The sequence below is a fragment of the Silurus meridionalis genome, chromosome 9 (genome assembly GCF_014805685.1).
Source record: "Silurus meridionalis isolate SWU-2019-XX chromosome 9, ASM1480568v1, whole genome shotgun sequence".
Taxonomy (NCBI): domain Eukaryota; kingdom Metazoa; phylum Chordata; class Actinopteri; order Siluriformes; family Siluridae; genus Silurus; species Silurus meridionalis.
This window is the reverse complement of record NC_060892.1, coordinates 14969392-14995766: the sequence shown is the minus strand read 5'-3', so window position 1 is coordinate 14995766 and position 26375 is coordinate 14969392. Positions and strand designations below refer to the sequence as shown.

Here is a 26375-nt window from a genome sequence, read left to right as displayed (position 1 = left end):
CTGATTAACGTCTCACCTGGGAGCCTCCTGCTGTAGAAACAGTGCATGTGAGGAGGTTCGCCACCAGGCCCTCCAGAGGAAAGTTCAGACTATCGATGTAAACAGTGTAGATGAGCCCCAAACAGCCCTGCAGGGAGAGAGAGAGAGAGAGAGAGAGAGAGAGAGAGAGAGAGAGAGAGAGGGAGTCAGACTGCATATACACAGATACCCACAAAAACACACACTGGTACAATTAACAGCACACAAAAAGAAGTGGTTGCCCATTACACACACCAAAGCATTTCACAGGGCTTTAGTAAGATTTAATAGGGTTTTAACATCACTAACAGGAAATGCCACTACCGAGACTAATTTCAGTCGTAAGAATTCGCCTAAAGTTACTCAGAATTCTACAAAGCAACAAATACATCTTCCAAACACTAGGTTGTAGAAAACTAAGGCCCCAAAGAATAAAGAAGGCAAAGAACAAATCTATAGCTACTTCTTGCTGACTTTTACAAAAGTTTTTATTTGGTATGTAGGACACAGTATCTCAAAAGTGAGTGCACCACTAACATTTCAGCAATTATTGTAGATCTTCTCAAGGGACAATACTATAGAACTGAAAGCTGGATTTATTTTAGAGGATCAATATGCAGCTTGTGTAGCAGTACAGATTTACTGTCCTTTAAAAATAACTCAACATTCAGCCATTATTGTCTAAATAACTGGCAACAAAAGTGAGTACACCCTAAGAGATAACAGCTGTACATTGTGTAACTATGCAAAGTCACATGTCCTATTCATCATGCTGATGTTTTTATCTGCTTTACACGACCATACAAATTTATGTATCGTGTATCAGAGCAGTTAAAATGTGGTGCTTTGAGTACAATTCTCTCCTAATGACCACTGGATGTTCAACATGGCACCTCATGGCAAAGAACTCTCTGGGGATTTGAGAATTAGCAGCTCTCCACAAAGATGCCGAGTTTATAAGAAGATCTGCATCACCCTGAAACTGAGTTACAGCGCAGTGGTCAGGGTCATACAGATGTTTTCCAATACGGGTTCCACTCGGAACAGACCTCACGAGGGTCCATCAAAGCAGTTGAGTCCTCATGCTGTGCTCAGATTGTGTCCAGCATGTGTGGCAATGCCATGATGAGAAGTACCAAGAAAATCGTGTCTTGCCTACAGTCAAGCATGGTGGTGGTGGTGGCAGCATCATGATCTGGGGCTGCATGAGTGCTGCTGGTACTAAGGAGCTGCGGTTCATTAAAGGAAACATGGATTCCGACATCTACTGTGAGATTCTGAAGCAGAACATGATGCCCTTCCTTTAGAAACTGTGACAAATGGGAATTTTCCAATTCTGCATTGCGAGGGAGCTGAAGGTGAAGGAGTGGCCAAGTATGATATTTACAGTTAAATAAGTATAAACACCTCTGTCCTTAGCTTCAACTCTGATCATTACAAAGCACTGATACTGGAGACTCCTTCTGTAAATCCTTAATCTCCTTACAGAAAATCTTTCAGTACAAAATCAGCCAATCTCCTGTTCTGGTTCATGAATTCCTCACAGATATTAGAGGCCATAGAGTATTGTTTTAGATGCGAGAAATGGTGAGGAAGGGAAATAAAGAGTCGATTAAGCAGAATTGCACTTCTACACATGTCCTGAAAAGGTGGTGTTGTAGTGTTTTTGCAAACACAAGGACACAGACATGCTGCTAAATGAAATCCTGCTAACTACTGCAGTCATCTGATGAGGTGTTGGTATTAAGGCCACCACTTGGATGTTCTGCAGAAAAGGCATTAAATACAAGAGTCATGTTTGTGTAAATTACCCGGAATATCTCGGGAAAATCTAATCTGGAGACCAGGATTAGACTTTTGGGGGCAAACACTTCAGCTGGCTGGATCAGACCGTCCTCTTCCTCGTCTTCCTCGTCATCTCCGCCGCCTTGAAGGGACTTTGTACCCTGGGAAAAAATCGGTTTGGGAATTACAAAAGAGCAAGTCATTTAGCTGTGAAATGTCAAAACAATAAAAAAAAAAAAAAAAAAAAAAAGAGAGAGAACACATATACAGTAAAAATTTACTTGAAGTTTAGATTTCATTTTTAGTTAAAAATGGATTTCACAAGCTTTACAGAAATAAACAGATTCAATAGATTAACACCATAGAGTATGGATTTTTCAATGTTTAGTTTATCCATTTTTTTCAAGCCACAGTTGATAATGTAAGGAAAATCTTTGTGAGATCATATGACGGAAGACACCTCAAAAGAAACCAGACTCAAAAGAGAACCCATCCTCACCTTTCTGACACCGGATAGTGTGATTATAAATAATCCAGGATTTTTGGTTAAATTGTGCAATTGTGTTGCCAGGACACTCATTATAGTTTGATCATAAAGTGTATTTGGTTGAAGTTATCAACTGTTCACTGTGCAAATGCTGTCCTCGAGCTATACAAGAAATCTGGTGTATTTTTCTGCTGTGTGAGTGAAGCCATTCTCAGAAGCAATGAGTTTTTCCCAGTGATTAGAAATCAAACACAAGTAGGGCATTTTATGGATTAGGCAGGTTCGGAGAAAAAAAAAAAAAAAAGGTTCAGAACATACCATGAGAATGAAACTCTTTTGGATGGAAAACTGTCCTTATTAATTTAAGACCTTGTTTTTTTTAATGAAATCCTCTTACTATTATGTGGGGGATGAAGACAATATCTGTAAGACTGAGAGGATCCTTCTGGATCATTCACAGCTTATACTTGTCTTAGATGGGAAGCTGAGGAAGTAAAGCATTAATATGATTCTATGATTACAACTAAACCTACCTAAAGATTAAACTTTACTTCATTGCTAGTTCTTATAAACACAGCCTACAAAAAAAAATGCTGATTCAAAAAATGAGAGGGGGGGTTTGGGGTGGTGGTGACCCATTTTTACCGACAAGCACCACAAGAAAGGAGCGCGAGCAAATCGAGTTGGCCTGCATTTTATAAGAGAAGGAGCTCAGGGGAGTTGCTCAAGAATGCACGGGTCTGACAAAATGCTGTGATATAAAATATATAAACTCTTGTGCGAACGAAAGAAACTTTAGAGCAAACCCAGATGCCATTCTATTAATAGGCCTCGATCTAAGAAAAACTGTGTACTTGTATAATTGGCAAATGTCAGTTCCAGGGGAATGTTATTCTGACCCCTGATGGCTCATTATATACAAACCATAAGGTAGAGGAGACTGGAAGATTGTAAATCAAATCTATTACATTAACCTCGCTGAAACGAACTGTACAATCTAATAATACAGAATAAGATAATAATGTTAAAGAAGGGAGGAGCATCTAACATACTCGTTTATTTATATGAGTAAACACCCAAGAGATGGGAGTTCATGGAAATTATCATCACCTTCATTGTCACAACAGAAGAACATGAGAACAAGAGTAACTAGATATGGAGTCGTGTGTGTCATCATGTATTATGTGTTGCCATGAATGATAAAAATGTGTAGATGGGTGAAAAGGTTAAAAGAAAACTAAAAATCAATAGCAACAATAGCAACTTAAGCATGAAAAAGTTAACTTATTAATAAAGTATATTGAAGAGCAGAGTAGTAAGTGACTGCTAGTAAAAACCTGGGAGAAAAACAGAAAAAATTAAACGTGAAAACAAATAAATGTTTTCATAGAACGTAAACTAAAACTCGGTGTTAATGTTAAGAGTTAAAATGTTTTTTTTTTTTAATTAACGTTTAACCACATAGCATTCTTTTTTCTGCTCCAAAGTGATGTGAAAGTTCATTTTCCCAATAGGCCTCATTATCTGTCCAGAAGACTGATAGCTGCTATGGGATTTGTACTTTTACTTAATACAGAAATGGGGTACTTCATCCACCATTCGTATTCATATATTATCAATTGAGATGCTGGCAGGTGATGAAGAGGAATGAAGAACCACAGAAACCTGAGGTCTGCTTATGCATGTGGGATTAGCGACGTTCAAATGCTACCACGTGGTTTATTGCCTTAAACTGCACCTGTGTTGGCAGTTCAAAGCTGCTTCTTTGAATGTTGCTGCAGGTTGTAGTTTTGCTTTAAACTTCCTAATAAATAATGTTTGAATCAGCTATTGTTTCTTTCAGCAGAAGTACGGATACTTTATTTAAAAGCAGCGACACGGATGGAAAAAACAGGACTCATTGTACGTAAAATACCTCATTAAGATGAACTGGACAAACAGTAAAACTGAATCATTAAATAATAAAACATAGAAATTGAAAAATATGTCCGAAAGGAGAAATGCTTTTTCAAATCTAAAACAAATATCGAGTTCTGACATGCTGAATCTGGTTCGAATTGCCCCGTTTGAGCCGCCGTAATGCGCGTAAGCTCATATTGGTGGCCACCTTTCAAACCCTGCTGACTTGCCTCTTTATTGCCTTTTTCACTCAGACAAGGAAAACATGCCATGAGAGCCACAGCATCTTCTGTGGGGAGCGCTGGGATTAAAATACCCCCACAGATGGGAAACACATTTCGGCGTTTTCAGGAGGATTTGGCTCAATTACGAGGGAAAATACATTCCATAGCTCTTGCTTCCAATCAGATAAAAATTTTGTTCGAATCTTTCTAGGGTTCTATGAACCTGTGAATTTAATGCTGAACGGCTAAAAAAAATCGCATGCTTTTGAGAACCTGATTACATTTTGCTGCCTCGGGTTGCATGTGTTTTCCAACGGTAGTTTTGAATGTTGGAAAATTAATCACATTTAAAGTTGTAGCCTTCTAACTAATGATTTCATTACAATCACTGTTTACTAAGGTTTTTATAATTAATGTTCCCTCATTTAATAAACATTTCGCACCACCGCAATGTTGAATTCTCGATTCTGATTGGTCCGACGGTGTCAATTCATTTTCCGTAACAGCCGAAATGTTTATTTAACATTAATGGAAGGAGTCTTCAGTGTCAGCTTGTGGAAAAATCTATAACCTTTTTTTGTCTGTACAACTTCTTATCAGTCTATATAAGTGTCCAGAAATCCCTGGATGGATGTATCATGACATAATTGCATATAATGACTAGCCAGACTAAGCAGAAAACAGTGACGACAGTGACACAGAAAACACAATACACTGTAAGGCCACAAGTTTGTGTACCTCTGACCATAAAACCTATATGTGCTGTTTGGACATCCCATTTCTTACTTATTTTCTCTTGACTGTGAAGTTCCATTCTTGTTCAAAGGCTTTTCATTAGATTTTGGCACATGGCTGTGGGGCTTTATGAGTAATGATGAGGAAATTAATCAGTGACGTTAAGCAGGTATGGATTGCAGTTGGTGTTTCTGTTCATCACTACAACAATTATTTTAATATTATTTTGTAACGGGGTGAAATGTCTAATCTGTGGGACAAATGTAAATAGTGATTTTACAGCATCCTATCTGACAGCTCTACTTTCAAGCGCTCTCTGTGTGTGTGTGTGTGTGTGTGTGTGTGTGTGTGTGTGTGTGTGTGTGTGAGTGAGTGAGTGAGTGAGTGAGTGAGTGAGTGTGTGTGTGTGTGTGTGTGTGTGTGTGTGTGTGTGTGTGTGTAAACTGAATACATCAGGAATGAGGAATGGATAAAATATAGTGAAGGGGACCGTCGGGAGGCATAAATGTCCTGTGTGATAATAAAGAATAATTCTTTGGTGTTAATATGTGTGATGACACTCCAGCTGCATGCTTCAGGGTGGCCCCCGGTGCTCATCTGAAGGACTCAGAAGAGAACGATTAAAGCATCTCTTTAAGAGAGAGAGAGAGAGAGAGAGAGAGAGAGAGATAGAGAGAAAGAGAAAGAGAAAGAGAAAGAGAGAGAAAGAGAAAGAGAGAGAGAGAGACGGAGAGAAAGCACAAGAAGACGACTCCTGCAAGAAGTCACATAGGGAGGCAGCACCAGCCAACAGCTGGGGGCCATCACAGCCTCATATGCTCTTTATCCTGGCCAAACTATTGCATAACATTCGAGAGGATCAGGCCACAAATGCACAGCTGTAGTTATATTGTCCATAAAAAATAAAAAAAAGCAAACAAAGGTTTATGGTACACTAGGAATTTTCCATAATTCTGCTTTTTGAAAATGTGTTGTGTTCTGATCTTAATTTAAGTCATATTAAAACGTTTTACTTAAAACACAACACATTGAAATGTTCGATGTTTACAATGTCGAATTCGAAACTGAATTTCCACTAGAGATCATTAGTAAGAAAGAATGCATTCCTCTCGATAAATTCTTATGTCAACTGTGAAGCATGGTGGTGGTGTGTTTATAATCATTGTCCACCTGGAGCATGAAAGTCTATTAAAAAAATATGTCCCATGTATTAATTAAAAGTACTGTAATGACCCTCCCCAAAATAACGAATATACTCATGTGGATTATTTAACAAGCTTACAGCTAACACGCTAACAAGGTTCACTGGTGTGATCTAATGACTCCATGTGCTCACAGGAAAACTGACGCCCAGGTTAAATGGTCTGATTCCCGAATGAGGTGGTAAACTAATTAACCTTTCCAAGCAGCCACAACTGTAAGATGCAATTTCAATGTGATTCACTGCATCTCGAAGTGTGATACATTTGGCCTTAATAACCAGCCTAAAATTCCAGATGCTGAGCTGGCATTCCAATGCTATTGTCAGGAAGACTGACAGGAAGTTTGATATACAGCTTAAGGTTTTATTACTAATTCTGTCCTGCTTAGAAAAGAACCTCAATGGTTTTCTAACATCTTAAACAGTTTCTCATTCCCAGAATTAAAGTTGATACTGCTTGTTCTTGTAATTTTAGTGGAATCTCTTTTTAAACCCTCAAGCATGAAACATTGAAAACCATCAAGGACATGACTGGGGGCAAATATTTGGAGCAGGATGCAAAGTCACAGCAAAGGAAATGTTCACACACAAATTTTATGTACATTACAAGGGACCATGAGATGCTGTAAAAAAAAGAGAGGAGAGAACGCTTGTGCGATGTAAGAATATGATTCTCTTTCATAAGAAAGAAAAAAAATATGTAGGATTCATTTGTTGTATTAAATTGAATAGATCTAAAATTGCATTTTCATTTTGAAAGTGCCCCCTGCCTATACAGGTGTTTTAAAAAAAACTTTTTTTTATATAAATTGCACACACAAACTAAAAATACTGAAAATGATTACGGCACAAGTCATTGCGGCCACTTATTTAATTTCTGTTTCATCAAATCAATAAAGCTGCAAATGATCCTTCTGTCCCCTGAGAAAAAATATCATCTCAAAGTGGTACAAAATCTTAATCAATTCTATAAAACTGGACAGCAGACACGCTGAGCCAGTACATCATCCACAGTCCACCAAAAAGCTGTTTTCCAAGCTTTTCTTAGTTTTGTCCTTAAACAAAACATAAAAAAACAAACAACTCACTTTCCTGACAGTTCAGTAATAATGAATAATTATTCGCTTAATCTGACTATGGAAAATAGAGAAAATGAAGCAGAAAAAAATCAAGATTACATAAGCCCCTAAAAGACACCATAGACAGTAACAAGAGCTCCAGTGAGCCTCACCTGCAGGTTGACCTCAGCCTCGTAGAAGGTCAGACAGGAGCAGTAGTGTCGGTCTGAGTCAATGTCTGTCAGCACAACCGTAAAGAAAGTAGGAGATTTTCTTTCACGGGATACCCTCCATCCTCCTGGCTGACAAAACTGTGAAAACAGAACACGAGTTTAGATCTCACGAAGAATGCAAAGCAGAGAGCAAAAGAACATCGATTTGACGATCAAACAGCTACAACAGTTCCACTGAAACTGATTCCTTGAGTGGAATTAAGATGATGCCGTCTCAACTGTTAGTAGTCAGGAATATCTTTACACTCTCCTTCAACTGTTAGCATTTGTGGGTTTTTGCATGTGGAAGAGGGCAGATAGCACTTTCCTCAAAGTCTGGGTATCTGATGAAGCATGAGCAGCGGTTCCACAGGCTATATAGGTGAAATTTAATTAGTGGTGGTGGGGGTGGGGGAGGGTCTGCATACAAACCTAAAACATGTAAGTTGTTCTTGTGATATTGCACCAACAAGAATCTTAAATAAACAGCTATATAAACGGACAAATAAATAAACCAAAACCATAGTCATGGAGGCATAAAATCATCTAATGGGACTTTTACAGGTAACTCTGAGGTCATACATTATATATGGTGAAAAAGTACTGAATATTGAACATCCAAAACAAAATCCATGAGTATTAACATTTAGCTGCTTTCCTTTTATCCTGCATAATATAATAAGCTCCATTCATCTGGAAAAGGCTTCCTTCTAGATTTTGTCGCATGTTTGCAGGGATTTGCTAAGTCAACCATCAGAGTACAAGAGGTCAAGCAGTTATGTTGGGTGAGAGGCCTGGTGCACAGCAGTCATTCAAATTTTGGGCCAAAGGTTTTCAGTGAGGTTGATATCAGAGCTCTGTGCAGGACATTTGGTTTCTTCCACTCAAAGCCGAAGACACCATGTCTTCTTGGAGCTTGCACTGGTTACAGGGGTATTGTGGTGATTGACATTTTTTTGGCCCTTTAGTTTCAGTAATGGGAAATTGTGACTAACATCTTAACACTCTAAACAAGTGCATGCTTACAACTTTGGGGAAATTCATTGGGGAAGACCCTCAAATGGGTGTAATTGTGATTTGTCAACATAACCATCACAGAGAATTTCTAATAGTTTATTATAAGGGATTTTTTGTTTTTCAAAAGAATTAACAACTCCTAGTGTTCTTACTGGAACAATGTGTGAGAAGGGACTTTTGCAAGGTCTTGGCATACTGGTTACTTCTAATCGTAAAATACTCGTTGGAGACCAGGAGCAGGATGTCCTCCTTCAGCTACATCATGCTCTCATCAGAGAGCAGGAAATGGCACTCATCCGCTTTCCTTGCCACTCACTCTAAACACCTAGATTCCCGTTCAGAATTTTCGACTTACAATCAGGAATGTAAATCAGGAAACATCAATAGCCTTAAAGTTAAGGTGATTATGCAATGTATCATTAATAGTTCCTATGAAGATTAAGATTTTTTTTCCCATTCAGAAGCAAACTGGTCCTTTTCAGGTGTCAGAACAGAATTTCCGGGCTGGAACAGAATCGATTCAAATGTACGCCATATGATGGCCGAGCGCGAGCAAGCGCTGCCTTACGTTAGCCGTGTCACGTTTACACGGTCCGTTGTGTTATGCGTGGAAGAGAGGAACAGAGAGGAAGTAGAATGAAAGGCGGAGAAAGCGAAAGAGCGTTGGAGTGATGAACCAGGATGTCACAGTCTGACGGTAGACACAATAGAAGGCAGGAAAGCTCTAACGCTGCGAGGCAGCGGAGGGAAAAGCGGAATGCTCCAGCATCATCGGATCGGGACAGGTGCCAGAAAACATAGGGAAAATATGCAAAGCATGTGGTAAATTTCCAGAGGAAATCAATAATACAGATGCTTACCTGAGGACACGCTAATAAAAAAATATGATTGGTGGATTTGGCAAAAATCACACCACGACATCAACAGCCCTTTCCTCTGAATGGCTGAGAATGTAAAGGAAAGGGACTGAATGTCTGCAAGTGACAGAATTCTTACTTGGGAATCAAATATTAGAAGTGAAATCCTCAATTTGTGCTTGGTTTAATCAATCACACAGAATAAGGCCCGGAGAATAACCATGAGAGAATGCCTGACTGATGAGTAAAGTAATATTAGCTTAAGCAAGGCTTTGTTCTTGGGGTCTGGAGGGACCTCAGCAGCCGAGCTGGAAGCGGACTCTTCTATGCTGGGACGTGTCTCAGGGTGAGAAGCCAAAGCTGTCTGCTGTATTCGATTGCTACAGCCAGCCAACAATGATGTCAGGTCCCATGACAGGCCGTGATCAGGACTGCAGTTAGATTATCTGATTCATAATGATAAATGTCTATTTCAGGATGTCTGCCTGCATTTCTTTAAAAAGGTCTGGAGATCATTACAGAAAACAAAACCACTAAAGCAATACACTTAACAGAACCGCACCCGAGATGATCTGATCAGATCGCGTTTATGATACCGCTAATGCTGGATCGATATTAAAGGAGATTATGACAGAATCGCTTGCGGTTACATGATGACTGTAGTCACCCAGGATGCTCTAACATCAGCGATTTGGTAAAGTATGAGTGGGAGTTACGGTCAGAAAAAGTACAATGGACTTCATATGAAACAGAGCAGCATCAGTTCCTCAACATAACCAACGTAGCCAGAGCCCAATAAACACGTCAAAATATTACCACACTGTTTATGGTCTTGGTTTTAATGTTTTATTATGTTTTAAGTTTCAGTTCAAACATCGTTAAAAGAGTTATTTATTGAAGTTATGTTAAACCAGGTGGTTGCAGGGCTGTTGTTAGGTGGTTGCTATATTATTTCAGGTGGTTGCTTGGGTGTAGTTGTTGTTTTTTTAAGATGAATATTTGTGTGGTGTTACATGTGGTTTGTAGATTGTTGTTTGTTTGTTACTCTAATATTCCAACTGGTGGCTAAGGTTTTGCTATGCGGTTGCTATGATATTCCATTTTGTTGCTAAGGTGTTGCTATAGTGCTCGAAGTTGTTGGTGGTAGTGCACCTGGTTTCTACAATGTTACAGAGTGACACTGGTAACATCTGGTATTCTAGGGTGCTGTTAGAAGGTTTTAATGGTGTCCGTGTGGTTTCCAGCATGTTACTAGGTCGTTTCTATGGTATTCAATCTGCTTACTAGGGCATTGCTCTATGGTAACTGTAGTGTTCTAGATGGTTGCTAAGATGTTACTATTTTGTCACAAGGTATCCCATGTGACTGCTAGTGTAGTGTGTAGCGTAGTTTGGCTACTATGGTATCTCAGATTAGCAGATTGCTAACCTATTTCTCACTGCTTGCTATGTTATTCAAGATCATTGCTAATGTTTTCTAAGGATTTGCGATAGCTGGTTGCTGTAGTATTCTAGATGGATGCAATGGTATTCAAGCTGGTTGCAAGGTTGTTGCTATAATAATACAAGAAGGTGCTAAGGATTTTTGTAGGTTTTTCTTAAGTATGCCATTTGGCTGAGTCTGCTAGATGGTTGGTATACTATATTAGGTTCTTTCTAGATTGTAACTAGATGGTTTCTAGCTAATTAATTGGGAGCTGTTATGCTTCAGAAGATTGCAAGGGTGGTAACTGCATGCAGCAGTGCAGTACTGATTGCCTCTAAAAGATCTGAATTACCACTGCCACATGGTAATGATAGCTTTGATAGCTTTTCAAAAATCCAACCTTTGTGGACATTAATTCCACTGTTCAAAAGTAATCTATAATTGTGCCAAAATTTGGGGTTCCCTGTCAAAAATATTGCGACGGGTGAAAAAGAGACAAGTGTAACAGCATGTTGGCTATTTAAAGCATTAATGCGTCACAGAAAGGAATGCGAGGAATTTATTTAGGCTGCCGGTGGAAAGAAAAAAGAAAACCGAGATCATCGAAACAGCATCAGTGCAAAGCAGACAGATAACAGGAATAACTTTGGTGAAAAGGAGAGTCACAGTGATAGTGAGGGGAGAAGCGACACTATAAACAGATTTCTGATAAGAAAAATCTCTGCTACTGTACGCTCATAACCTCTATACAAAGTACAGAGTGACCAAGAAAAGAATGCTTATGGCAGTCTATCTAACCTTCTCACCACACACACACACACACACACACACACACACACACGCGCACTTGCTTATTCTGAACCAGCTGAGTCATGTCAAAGACATAACACATCCTGCGCTTAGTTTAGATCTCAGTCAAGTGACAATGGCACTTCTAGTGCTCCTGCGTTTGTGATGTCAATAAGCCCGATAAGATTTTCACTGAGGGTTCCTCGTCATGTGCACATGCCGCCCGTTCCACAAAGCGATACCGGATCTGCGGTTTGACCTGCTAAGAATCGGTGCGAGCTGAGCAAGCATGAAGAACAGGACAACCAAATTAGACCTTCATCTGCTCTCTGGTGTATTCAATTACTCCAGTCCCGCCCCTTTAGCGACTGCTATAAACCGCATACTGCATTGTCCCGTCTGGAGGACAAAGAGAACATTTCGGCGTATAAGCACCTCACGAGCGGTCAAGTGTAAGCTCAGAATAACCTCTTGTTCGGTATTATCACAACCTAAATGCCCTATTTGGACACGTCTGCCAGAAAACCAAAAGAAATATGTGCTAGATTGTTTTGCTGACAAACCTGGAAGTTAGTAGTTTGATCACGAACAGTTTTTTTTTTTTTTTTTTGTCGTCAGCGTCTAATGTTCAAGGTGAGGACAGTGATATGCCTGTGCACTCATTTATTTCTAGAAAACTAATCCCCCTGTGATATCACTCACTCTTGATTTCTCGATTTGGGAAGTGTTTCATATGGATACGTGCACAAGACACGTTAGCAGTGGCCAAAGCTTTTTGCTGCTCAAAGTAAGACTCTGCATCTGCCTGCAAAACCACAGTGTCCATTCGGATGGGATTAAAATGATCAGACTGTGACCGAGTTGGTCCAAAAATAGCAGGTAATTTGGTCTGTGATTCTCATAGGAGGATGGGAAAAAGGAAAACATCGACATGGCTCAATGTGAAAGGAAGCAAAATCATGGAGGAGCATGTAAACACGCTGAAAATGTAAATCCAGTCTGTGTAGTGCTCTGGTTGGAAAAAAAAAAATGTGTAGAAACCGTTAGTACATAAGAAGTGAAACATAATAAAAAAAAAATGTATTAAATAAAAAAAAAAAAAAAAAAAAAAAACACACTGAGTGATCTTTAAAGCTCCGTAGTGTTGCATGATGCAAACAAATTGACATATTTAAACGGAATAAACAGCATTAAAAATAACCTGAGTTGCATTCCTGGAATGAAAATCAAACAAAACAAAAAAAATTCAAGGAAGACAAAACAATGACAAATGAAAGAAACGGAAAGAAGTGACACAGGAGACCCCAGCCATCCTCGAGGTCTTCAGCCAACACCACTCTTGAACTAAGTAAGATTTGGTTGGATGTTGAACTCCAGACATGTGGAAGGTCTATTTCTGTCCGCTAGGGCCAGAGCCAGCATTAGATCTGAGCTAGGAAGTGCTCAGCTGAGCCAAAATGAATGCTCTATTCATAGGCTGACACTTCCTTAGAGCATCTTCAGGGTCAGAGTTAAAGGAAGAGGGAGAAAAAAAAGAAAAAGAAAAAAAATACACTGCAGCTCCTGTATAAAATCTACACAAAAATAGCTCGATGCTGTGGTGAAATGTTTACCACAACATTATGGTCTTTTTAACCAAGTTGTGTATAAATTGCTTGAGTATTGTTCTAAATACAATTCTATCTGAGTATCGCTATCGACATGGTTATGCAATACTGCACACATGGTTTAATTTAGGGACAGATATTTTTAGCGGGTCACGGAGAATGTCTATAATTTACCGCAGATCTTAGGGTGAGTAATAGAAAGACAGACAAACTGGAGCGTTCGCAATAACAAGACTCCCTGAGGTCTATAATTTGGATTGCTGATGACTCTCAATGCATGCAAGAAATGCAGATAAAGACTACGGGGATTGTTCCTGTAATTTTAGTGTGTTGTGTGAATGCGAGCTATATTCAATTCTTCCAGCTTGGCAATGTGGGAAAAAACACGAACATGACTCCTAGGCAAACTGTGGAAAGTCCTGATGAATATTCCTCGTGCCAAGACATATGGACGACTACATATGTATATGACAGCTAATTGCAAAACTGCAAAAAAAAAAAAAACACCTTAATCAGTAAACAGCAACAACAACAACAGCAGCAGCAACAACAACTGCTGAAAAAACCTCATGATAAGAAGTTCAACAGGTTTTGGCTAAGCGAGTGTAAACACCTTTGTCCTGAGCCGAAGAGATGCACAATACACCCCCGCGTCACCGAACAGCCCCCTGCCTGTAAACGGAGCGATAACGCAACAGGGACAGGTGCTTCCTGTGAGTCATAGAGCGCCGAACTCAGCCCCTGCTTTGCTCCAATCAGTGAGCTTGTTTCTGTCCGTTTTTTGTTCTTCACCTGACAAAACAAAGCTGCAGGTTCGCTACGACCTGACATCATCAGCAACTGCGAGGTCTGTCACTCTCTGGTGCTCAACCAGGAAGAAAAACATGAACCCTGATTCTGGCTGGAAATTCTGCTCACCTCCGCACTCTCGAAACAATGGACGAGTTAAACACGCCGCTCGCTGACCTATTAGCTGTTTTTCTCCTGCAGAAAGACACCAGGGACAAACAATATGCACCTGAACAGGCCTCAAGAAAATAGGTGCTGATACTTGAGAGTGAAAATGACAAAAATCTGGATTTTTTATTTTCTTATCTAAAATCTCTGGTGGAAAATCAAATAAAACTTTCACTGTTACATGATTTAGTCATATCACTCAGTGCCTTTCCTAGAGTACAGGCTTTTTATGATTTATGGAACTGTTACATCTGAGCCATCATTTCTCACAGGTGAAACTTGTTGATATCACAATGATATCACAGCTATCCATGCCACTGAGCCCAATAAGCAAATTGGTGTTTTCTAGGTGGGAGGGATTGTGTTCTCTTTCTCTCTATCTTTTCCTCTCTTACATTCCCTCTCTCACTCTATTTCCTGTCAATCATCGCAACACGCAAGTGCGTGTGAGCATCCGTTAGCTCATGCATGCAGAAGAGAGCAAATTTCAAAGTTTTTTTTCTGAGCGTGTTACGCTGCTCTGTGACTTCGCAGACGTTTTGTGTCATTAAGGATAATACATTACAGTTTATTACACATGGCCAGATATACATTAATTAATCAATCAATCAATAAGGGAGGAAGGGAAAAAATCTAATGGTTTTTAAAATAATACAGTTACAGTCTTGTCAAACTTTTTGCATGTCTGGTTCTACTGCATATTACCGGGCCGCACAGAAAGAATACATAACTTACATTATTTCTGTTTTATTTATGATCTGATTCTGAACGATGTTTCATTTTGAAAAATTACCGGATTCTCTCCGCCACATCTGTCTATGAATCACACTAGATGCATGTCAAGATGCCTCGGTCACATCTTACCTCCATCCGCTACCTTCTTAAAGGGGCTGCTCCGGCCGCTAACACATAATACATTACCGCTAAATTCAAACCACCAGGCGAGCAAAATAAACAAAAATCAAAACAGTGGATTCACGTTTATTATTATATTTAGTAATTTAGTTTTTATGGTGGTGGTATCATTTTATGTTGTTGTATTTATCCACCACACCTTAAAGGCCAGTCTGTGAAAATATTGTCTGACATTAAACCGGTCCGTGGCGCAAAAAAGGTTGGGGGCCGCTGCTATATATATATATATATATATATATATATATATATATATATATATATATATATATATATATATATATATGGGTTAGAGTCTGTATCAAAAGTAATCTGTCTCTCCTTCAAAAAGTATGATGTGCAGAAGAATGGAATATTGAACTGCATTTGGACTTTGATATTTAAAAACATTTGAAAAGCGAGTACTTTGGAAGTGGAAAATTAAAAAAGAAGAACTTTTACTGGAATTCTATTTACTTAAGTACAGAAATGATGTACTGGTGTTTTTAGAGCAGGTGAACAGTCCAGTGCTCAACTGAGATATAAAAGAGTCTCCTAGACACCAAAACACACAATCTCTCTCTCTCTTTCTCTCTCTCTTTTTTTTTTTTTTTGTTATTGTGCGTAAGCGAGTGTTGAAAGGAAATCTTTGGCTTGTTTTGAATCACTGAAACTGCCTCTGGGTGCACACTATTTCCCGTTTGGTCCCTGAGCAGGAAATAACAGGACACTCGGTATATGGTCTACTTTTTGGTCATGACTTAGTTGTCATTTTTGCCGTCACGTATGGGTTTGTGGGTGGCGTATTGAAGCGGTGTGTATTGCATGTGATCGATTGTGTCTAGCGACGTTTGGAGCTTTGTTTGCCTTCACTGAGACACAACACAGTATCTTGTGCTTTATAAATAATTTCCACTGACAGTTAAAAAGGCTTTAAACCTATTGGTTAGTTTCCCTGTCATCACTCGACGCATAAACACACAGTCCTGGATGGTGCGGCCATTAAACCAAAATAATATGTAGTGCTGCCTTACAAAAATAAATAAAAAGCAGTGTGTGTGTGTGTGTGTGTGTGCGCACGCGCCTGTCCTCGGGGAAGCGGTTCAATTAAACAGCAGAGAGCTTACAGACCAAACTACAACCATGAACACATTTTCCAAATAGCTTCTTGCGTCTTTCCCGGAAGTACGTGCCACATTCCACATTACAACCGGGATCCAGGAGGGGAAAAGTGCGGTTCAAAAAGTCAAAGCCAGAACACAAGCAAGATGACACAAACATTTACAATCTGCCCCGTGCTGAGAGGTCAAATTCCTTCATTATGGGATGTCGGGCCCTAAAAAGGAATACTGTGTTTCATCTCAAAACAAAGTATAAGGAGATTAAAACGGAACTAAATCTTCAAAGAATGTCTTGTTGCGCTCTTCTGTGGTTGAAAAAGATTAACGGCGTTCGCAGAAAATCGGGGTTTGTTTTCTTAACGGGAAAATAAACCATTATGAAGGACGAGAGTATCGGTGCATGTCAGTGGCCGTTCCCAAAATGTTTTCCTTCGCTTTGACTTTACGAGATAGGAAAATGTTTTCTTTCAGGCTTAAAAGAAAGAGGACGCATTAATCCACTTTACGTGAAGACGGAACACAAACACTGCGATGTGTGCTGAAGCCGGAAAAAAAAAAGAAAGAAATGCCAACAAATCAGCAAGGACACGGACACAGAAGTGTACCCTGTTCTCAAACACTTGTGTGCATTAACGAAGAAGGACCCTATGATCAAGGAGAATAAACACGCTTTAAAGCTCTTAGAAATGCTTCTGTAATGCCTCGTTTACCTACACGCACATCCTCAGGCTGAGCTAACTAGTACAGGGCAGGTTTCAGGTTCAAAGCGGGACGCACGGCGTAGGGCGTCCATAAATACAACACGCATTCCTGTCAGTCTTGCCGGTTACGATGCACAGTAAACCTTTTACACGTGGCTTGTGTTTTTTTTTTTACTACACTTTTGCTTATAATTTCCCCTCAAGGGTCAATATCTATCTGTAATATTAGTCTAACAAATAAACTGCTAGCAAAAATTAAACAAAAAAAAAATTAAAAAGAGAAACATTATTTTTTTTAAGTATAAAAGAAAAACATTTAAAAGAAAAAAAGATATAAAAAAATTAACAGAGCAAAGTGTAATGAATTTGCTAATAATTAAAATGATGAATTCTATAATCTAATAAAATCTATATTTTAGCATTTTCAGCAATGGCACAAGAACGTTTTATGTTCAATGTGTGAAAAACTAAGGTGAGTTCTCATAGCAAAAAAATGTACAACCAGTTGAATAGTAACTCTGGTTTAACTACTTAGAGCATGTGTCAGAGCAGATCCTGCTCTGGAGTAGTGTTTGGCAGCTGAATCACTTTTTTTCCCAAGTCAAGAGAGCTTCATGTTGGGAAATCTAGGACGTATATAAAAAGATTCTTCAGAAAACTCTACAGAACAGATCGGGGAAGTTTGTAGCCGAATCAAGACTAAAGAATTTATCTGCTGAAGCTCTTCAATGTCTGCTGGAATTCTTCATTCTGATTGATTAGATGATGCTGATTCCTTCTGAATAACATTTCCATTTAGATGGCATTTGGAGGACACATTTACCGGAGCGACTTACGTTTATCTCATTCATAGAACTGGGCAGCTCTGAGGTTAAGGGCCTTGTTTTGGGGCCCAGGCGTGGCAGCTTGGTGTGGCTGGGATTTAAACTCACGACCTTTGAAGGCCAATGCCTTAACCGGGAGCAAACCAGGGGTTTATATTGACTGCACAGAAGAATTTATACGGCAGAAGCTCTGAGTAACCTAACACTTATAATAAACACATTTATTTTAAAACTTTATTAAAGCTTTTCTGTTGCAAATTGTTTTTACTGTTCCATAATTATCCCACTCTTTGATTCTTGATACAACAAAATCTATTGTATTTGTTATATATATATATATATATATATATATATATATATATATATATATATATATATATATATATATATATATATATATATATTTTTTTTTTTTTTTCTTCCCCCCAAAGGTAGAGAAAGTAAGTACAGTGTTCCCTGGTGGTCTAGTGGTTAGGATGCGGCGCTCTCACCGCTGCGGCTCGGGTTTGATCCCCGGTCAGGGAACCAACCCCAGTCACTCTTAGTGCCGGTCCCAAGCCCGGATAAATGTGGAGAGTTGCGTTAGGAAGGGCATCCAGCGTAAAAACATGTGCCAAATCAAACTGAGGAGGATCCGCTGTGGCGACCCCTAACGGTAGAAGCCGAAAGAAAGTTTTAGAGAAAGTAAGTACAGTAAGATAGAAAGAAGAAAGAAACTGAAGAGCATTTCCTGCTGTTAGAATGTTGGTTAGAATAGGAATCTACCTATAAAGAGTTAAACTGTGTGGCGTGTCATTCAGTAACGAATCAAAAATTGCATATATTATATCGTATATTTAAATGATTAATTATAGCTTATATGGATTTTCTATACAACGTTGTCCTAATCCTATTATAACAAAACATATCCGTGTATGTTTGCATGCCCCATGTGCATAAAACCTTTAGATGTCCCTTAAAAATGAAAATGAAAGTGCAATAAAAGCAAACTGTCCTCTAATAAAAAGCATTAATCTTGCACCAACACCTGAGACCAGGGCAACGTTGTTTTACACGATGCCGAATAACCTCTTATATTGACTTTAATAGTTGTCTGCCCTTTATAATCAAACTGCACATCTGATGATTGATGAAAGTTCAGGAACCGAGCGTCTACGTGTCTCTCCGTCATCCCTGCAGACATGTTAAGGTGAACACAGCTCTCGAAAGGGCGCACGGGTTCAAACCGGCACGCAAACAACAGCGCTGATTCACTTCCTTCAAGATTAAAAACACCTTTGTAGGCAAGTGTTGCAAATATGTTCGTGGGGGTCTTGGTGAGCTTTTTTTTTTTTCGCTTAAATTTCGGAACATTCCTCATCTGTAGTTATTTAGAGTGCTGGGTGGCAGCTGTGGCCGCAAGATGCTTCTCGTGCTAAGATCCATTCGTTTCATTGAATCTATTAACGGGCGAAATCTTCAGAGTGCGACCAAAGTCTGCAAACAATATAGGGTACCATACTTTAAAATAATCAATAAATAAAAGAAATCATTTGCATCGAACGTTTTAACACTTACAGAGTATCTATTAAAAACAAAACAACTACAAAGCGAGACTTCATGTAAATCTGCCACATAATCAAAGTGCTGGATCCTTTGGACCCCCGGCAAACAATTTCGCTTTGCAAACACTTGAGCTTAAAAGGTCAAGTTAAGTCACGCAGCTTTTATTGTCATTTCAACCATATAGAGCTGACGCAGTACACAGTGAAATGTTCCTCAAGAACCCTGGTGATACATAAAACAACATAGAGCGCCACCACACAACATAGAGCTAAATAACAGGGCACAGAGCAAAGGAACTAAAGTAAGAGTCCTCGCCACATAATGTGCATCGTGTGCAAACGGACAACACAAAACAGTGTGGGACTGATACACAAAACACGAAATAGCACCTATCAGTAAACCTACTGTATAACCTGTTATACTGTACAATGTGCGAAAGGTAAATTAACACACAGATGTGATTAACAATGGTGGAATGTTTGCAGCCTCTTAAATCGTAAACATAAAACTGACCCCTAACTTCTTGTTCAAACAGAAATCTGGAGAGATTCCTGACACGCAAAAGGCATATAAAAATTAAGCAATGGCTAAATTGCTAGATCTGACTATGGCTTCGGAGTGTGGGATAAGCCTGAGAGGCACGACTGGAAGGATCAACAACATCTGGAGAATGTGGAGGGAGATGTTTGTCTGAACAACCAATGCTTCAGGCTTATATTTACTGCAGAAACGCTCTACATGTTGGTGTAGGTTGCTGTCATGCATGTCATTCATACACACACACACACACACACACACACACACACACACACACACACACACTTTTCTACACTAAACTGGTGAGTAAAATTTTAAGAATGCAGAGCTATTGCTGATTCATGTATCTCTCTGGCTTTGGGTTGATGCAGGCTGCAGGAATGCTGACTCAGGGATAAAATAAAAGTGGGTGTGGCCAGTTTTTACTTTGTTCGCAAAAAAAAAAAAAAGAAGCCCCAGAGAACGCTATCTCATCATATAATTCGAATAAAATGGTAGAAACTACACATGTATGTGCTTTGGGTCAACAGCAAAGCAGATACTTTTATAGTGAAGTCATCCTGATAAACACCACATGGTTTCATTTCCTTTATTTAATCCAGTGTTTATGTTTCGCAAACAAGGACGTTCACAGCTGAAATCGAAAGGAAGCTACAACATTTCAAAGAAAGACGCTTCGCTGCCATGCTCGGAAGTCGGCTATTCGAGTTCGAAAAAGGCGAAAAGGAAACTGACTCTGCGAAATTGAGGAATAATCACAGCTCATATTTTTAGTGTGGATGTTAAATGTGCCAACCGTCCTGATATCACGCTCTCGAGTTCACTGTGTTGACCTTGAACCTCCTAAAGCAATTCAGAGCTTTGCACTCAAGAGGTTTATAAATACCTGGATATCAGGTGGTCTTTGCAATTACATTGAAAGTCAACGGGAAATAGAAAGCTAAGCGTCTGAGATGAAGTTCAGGAATAATGTGATTGTAGTGCAGTTATGTTTAAATAATCTCTGAACAGCTCTGTGAATGTTACACAGCTCTGGCAGTGGAGACTCCTTCCATCAATCGTAAAAAACAATGTGATTACAAGACACTTTTTATTTTATTAGAATTATTACTGAAAAGTCACTGTGAAATGATGCGTTACTACAGAAACTATTACAAATGTGTAGGATTCAATTTTCTCCCAGTTACATTTTGTACTTAATTGTGTATAACAAACAAATTGGTTTTTGGTGGTAGCACTTTTTTATTTATTGGTGGTAGCATTTTTTAACCGCTTTAGGACCCATGATTTAGACTTAGAATCCACAGAAAGCACAGAAGAGAATGCTATGGCACTGAGACTCTTCGTGCATCTGTTTTAATGCGAGACTGAAGCGCTCGCGAGAGTCTGTGTTCTGCAGCCGACGAGTACCAAGGTATTACTGTATTATAAACTAATATTTATAAGTGCTGTGCATATATATATATATATATGATTTAAACAACACTACTATAAATTATATTACCATATTATGATACGAATGATGTATCAAAAACTCAATTAAAGCCCATAAACTACTTGTAGATGTTTCTTTCATGTGTCCAGCAACACTGTTCAACAGAATCATATGGATTTCAAATTAAAATATTTGGCATTGAATTAAAGCAAATTTTGTGAGTTCTTACTTTATTATTTTATTTACTTAGAATTTCTACTTACTCTTATTTAAAAACAAATTATTTAACCCTGAACATTAAAACTTAGCCATTTGATACATTTTCATCCAAATTACTAAATTCATGAATAAACAAAAAAATCAATTGACCTTTATTTCATTAAATGTGTTTTTTTTGTGCTTGAATTATTATGCAATTCTTTATGAGTGTAGAAACAAAATGTTTTGAGCCCATGAAATAAAAAACAGTTCATCTTTGGCTAACAATCTTGTTTGGACTTGTATGTGCTTTCCTAAAAAGGACGGAATTTTTTTTTTTATAAATAAAAATGTGGCTGGATAATTAATTTGGTATGCAATAGAAAAATATATATAAAAACCCCCCTGATTCAGACTTGACCCAAATTTCTCAACATATTGGCTCCACAGTGGTTCCACCACCTGTTCAGCGATTTGCTCCACTTCTACCAGATGTGGCGTGCTTGACAGCACATAAATGTGTAATGGGGAACGGCCCAGCTGATGCCTGTTCGTCCTGACATGCACGGTGAGACACGGGGGATTTTGAAAGTGTGAAATCATGATCTCACTTATTCTCCTAAATAGGATTTTGCAACAGAGATAGATGAATACTCAAAGCTTAACCAAGAACATGTTCTAAAAATAGATTGACCGGAAAAAGATTAAAAAGAAAAAAAGCTAAATCTGAAAAAGAAAAAAATATATAAATAAAATTAAAAACAGCCATTAAGAGATTATGACAAATTAATTTAGGAATCTGTTGAGCCTCCAGAAAGCAGCCTGTGAACAATTAAGCCTCATGTCTGATACACGTACATGACTTCTTCAAGTTTGCGAAGAATGTCTGTCAAAGTTAAAACCAGGTCTGATTTCGGATAAAAGGGAATTAAATATGTCCGGAAAAGAGGGAAAAAATAACGTGTTATGTGAGTTAGAAGAAACGATGATATGTAATATACTGCAAAAACATCAAAAAGAAGAAGTGGAAACATGGTGACCTGATGCATGGGCATGTCCTCGAATAACTCATTCATAAAGGCAAAGTTTCTCTCATATTTTGTTGCTTTATGACAAAAAAATAAATAAATTCCCAGAACTGATTTTGAGTATCTGCTCAGGTGTTGCATAACAGGAGACTTTCCTGTCAATTACGGAATTTTATTTGAAAAGTGCTGACGGGAAATTCTGCCGTGTTGCACCATGGTCCTAAAGAAATAGACAAGCTGCATAATCCTGCATTCACGCTAGCAAGCAATGAATCTGCACAAGACCGATTATTTTCCATGCGTGCCATTTTGCGGATACCCTGATCGATAGCGGTTTTCAGGAGTACTTTGAAGTCCCAATCAATAAACAAATCCTGTTTTTGTATGTGAACGTGCTGCGAGACACCATTTACCTTTATGCAAATCAATAAAACAATAAATCCAAAATTCGCTCAAATAATTCGGATCAATCTTATGCCACATGATGTGCAACAATCTGATTTCTCACAACTTTATTTCCCATCTACCATTAGTTCCTATGTACTGCTTAGTAAAAAATCGGTTTACTGTAGCTTTATCATGTCGTATGACACATTAAATGAACAAAAGTATTGGGACAGACGACTTTTCCAGTCGTATGTGGTTCTTCCCCTGAACTGTTATCACAATGTTGAAGGCAAACACATTGTAAAAGAGGCCTGTTGATGTGAGAGCATTAAATTGTCCCTACACTTGAACTAGAAAACCCAAACCAATGCCCCTGTGCACAAAGTAAACTCAAAACTTAAAACTTAAAAATATGGTTTGCATGAACTGGACCCTAAGCTTTCAGATGGTTTAATCCTATTAAACATACCTGATGTAATCAGTGATGAACAGTAACAAAGTGAATGTGAATCGTTACTGTACTTAAGCAGCTTTTTCACATATTTGTACTTTACTGAAGTATTTGCATTTGGGTTACTTTAACTTACATTTTACTTTAACTTTAATTACATTTCAAAGTCAAATATCTCACTTTTTACTCAACTACATTTTGCAAAATCAGTTGTTAAGTGGCTAAAAACTCAACTGGTCAATCACAGAGCAACCCACCAATCAGGGTAGAGCGTGTGCTCCGTTTTTTTTTTTTTTTTATTGTGTTGATTGCTGCTTGTTGGTATTTACTGTACCAAGCATGAACATACAGTTCAGCGAGAGAATAAAAAAATGATGGAAGAAACTCCTGACTCAACGACCGAGGCTTTATTTGACAGCTATTTTAAGTAGTTGTAAGTAGTTTTTTTTTTTTTGTAGTTAAAAAGGTTTTACTTTTAATAGAGATCAATTAGCGTTTGACACATTAATATAATTCTATTAAAAGATTGGATCGCTAAAAGTAACAGTCTTTTTACTTTTAAACTGAGAGACATCAATAAATAAACACAAGCTCAGCAACAACCGTTGTACCCTCAGTGCATGTTTTGTTGGAATTCTTCTCGTGGCTTTTGCTACACAAACTGGATCATCAGATCCAATTAAAATTAAATTCATCTGTAACTAAGAAAGTACGGTCACCAGATGTTGCAGTCTTATTGTGGATTTACTTATGCAAAATTGAAACGTGTTTTTTTTTTTTTATTCGCACATACAGTGACTCATACAGCAACAAAGTGACCAGAGGCCACACTTTTTTCAATGGAGTTGGCTAATTTGTTGAAAAATACGGTGGTGTGGAAAAAGTGTTTGCCCCTTCCTGATTTCTTTTTTTTTTACATGTTTGTCACACTTTAATGTTTCAGATCATCAAACTAATTTCAATATTACTTGAATATTACATTACTACATGGCCCTGTGTGAAAACGTGTTTGCCCCCCTGTTAAAACTGTGGTTTTCACACCTGAGTTCAATTTCTCTAGCCACACCCAGGCCTGATTACTGCCACACCTGTTCACAATCAAGAAATCTCTTAAATAGGACCTGCCTGACAAAATGAAGTAGACCAAAAGACCCTCAAAAGATAGACATAATGTAATAAATAAAAATAATAAAATCCAAAGAAATTCAGAAACAAATGAGAAATAAAGTAATTGAGATCTATCAGTCTGAAAAAGGCCATTTATATAAAGCCAATTTTTGAAGCTTTGGGACTCCAGTGAACCACAGTAAGAGTCATTATTCACAAATGGCCAAAACATGGAACAGTGGAGAACCTTCCTGGTAGTGGCCGGCCGACCAAAATTACCCAAAAAGAGCACAGCGATGACTCATCCAAGAGGTAACAAAAGACCCCACAACAACATCCAAAGAACTGCAGGCCTCACTTGCCTTAGTTAAGGTCAGTGTTCATGACTCCACCATAAGAAAGAGACTGGGCAAAAATGGTCTGCATGGCAGAGTTCCAAGACAAAAACCACTGCTGAGCAAAAAACAAAGGCTCATCTCAGTTTTGCCAGAAATCTTCTTGATGATCTCCAAGACTTTTGGGAAAATACTCTGTGGACTGACGAGACCAAAGTTGAACTTTTTGGAAAGTGTGTGTTCCATTTCGTCTGGCATAAATGTAACAGTGCAGAAAAGCAACAACATACCAACAGTAAAATATGGTGGTGGTAATGTGATGGTCTGGGGCTGTTTTGCTGCTTCAGGGCCTGGAAGACTTGCTATGATAAATGGAACCATGAATTCAGCTGTTTACCAAAGAATCCTGAAGGAGAATATCTGGCCATGTGTTCGTGAACTCAAGCTGAAGGAAACTTGGGTTCTGCAGCAGGACAATGATCCAAAACACACCAGCAAGTCCACCTCTGAAAGGCTGAAGAAAAACCAAATGAAGACTTTGGAGTGGCCTAGTCAAAGTCCAGACCTGAATTCTATTGAGATGCTGTGGCTTGACCTTAAAAAGGCGGTTCATGCTCGAAAACCCCCCAATGTGGCTGAATTACAACATTTCTGCATAGATGAGTGACCAAAATTCCTCCACAGCGCTGTAACAGACTCATCGCAAGGTATCGCAAATGCTTAATTGCAGTTGTTGCCGCTAAGGGTGTTCCAACCAGTTATTAGGTTTAGGGGGCAAACACTTTTTCACACAGGGACATGTAGTTTTGGATTATGTTTTCCCTCAAAAATAAAAATCTTTATTTAAAAACTGCATGTTGTATTCACTTGTGTTATCTTTTACTATTATTTAAATTAGTTTGATCATCCGAAACATTAAAGTGTGACAAACATGCAAAAAAAAAAAGAAATCAGGACGGGGGCAAACACTTTTTCACACCACTGCAGATGTCCAGCTACATAAAGTTGAGCGAAGATGCTAGATGCATAACTGTATGCAAACATAGAGCAACTTAATGCAGAAACTTTATCACTTTCCCTGAACTAAAGATGTTCGAGTAAACGTTACTATGACAACCAGTAATAGGAATACCTACAGGCAACTTCGTAGCATCTAAAAACTTGCAACTTGTGAAACAGCGTTATTCTTGAGGCAGATATGTTTTTTTTTCTTCCCCGCTCTAAACGTGTTTTGAATACTACATGCTCTATTTGTAGTTTTGCTGCTGTTTTTTGTCCTTTTTTTTATTTATTTATTTTTATTCAATTATGCTGCCCAGGTCTTTCTGGCGCAGCCTGTTTGTTGTCTGGTTTTGTTCAACTTGGAACTTTTTTCCCAGTTTTGCTGATCAGACAAAAACTCGGCTTCTGCATACAAATCGTTGATGGTAGATCATTTCTTACTTCCCTCTTTTTTTATTTTTTTTTAACCAATTTTATTTTTAACCTGCTGGTAACATTATTTTTAGTACATGCATGAAGTCCATTATTTCTTACGTGTATGT

At 38.5% G+C, this 26375-nt stretch overlaps 1 protein-coding gene across 2 annotated transcripts in view; it reads right to left on the bottom strand.

The window, feature by feature from the left end:
• Positions 1 to 26375, bottom strand: part of sbf2 (SET binding factor 2) — a 118117-nt gene that overhangs the window by 69669 nt on the left and 22073 nt on the right. For both annotated transcript variants that reach the window (XM_046857382.1, XM_046857383.1), the window contains exons 3-5: positions 7581 to 7718; positions 1830 to 1964; positions 17 to 127 (exon numbers count right to left, since the gene is read on the bottom strand). In XM_046857382.1, coding sequence (XP_046713338.1) covers positions 17 to 127; positions 1830 to 1964; positions 7581 to 7718 — 384 coding nt within the window. The remainder of the gene's footprint in view (positions 1 to 16; positions 128 to 1829; positions 1965 to 7580; positions 7719 to 26375) is intronic.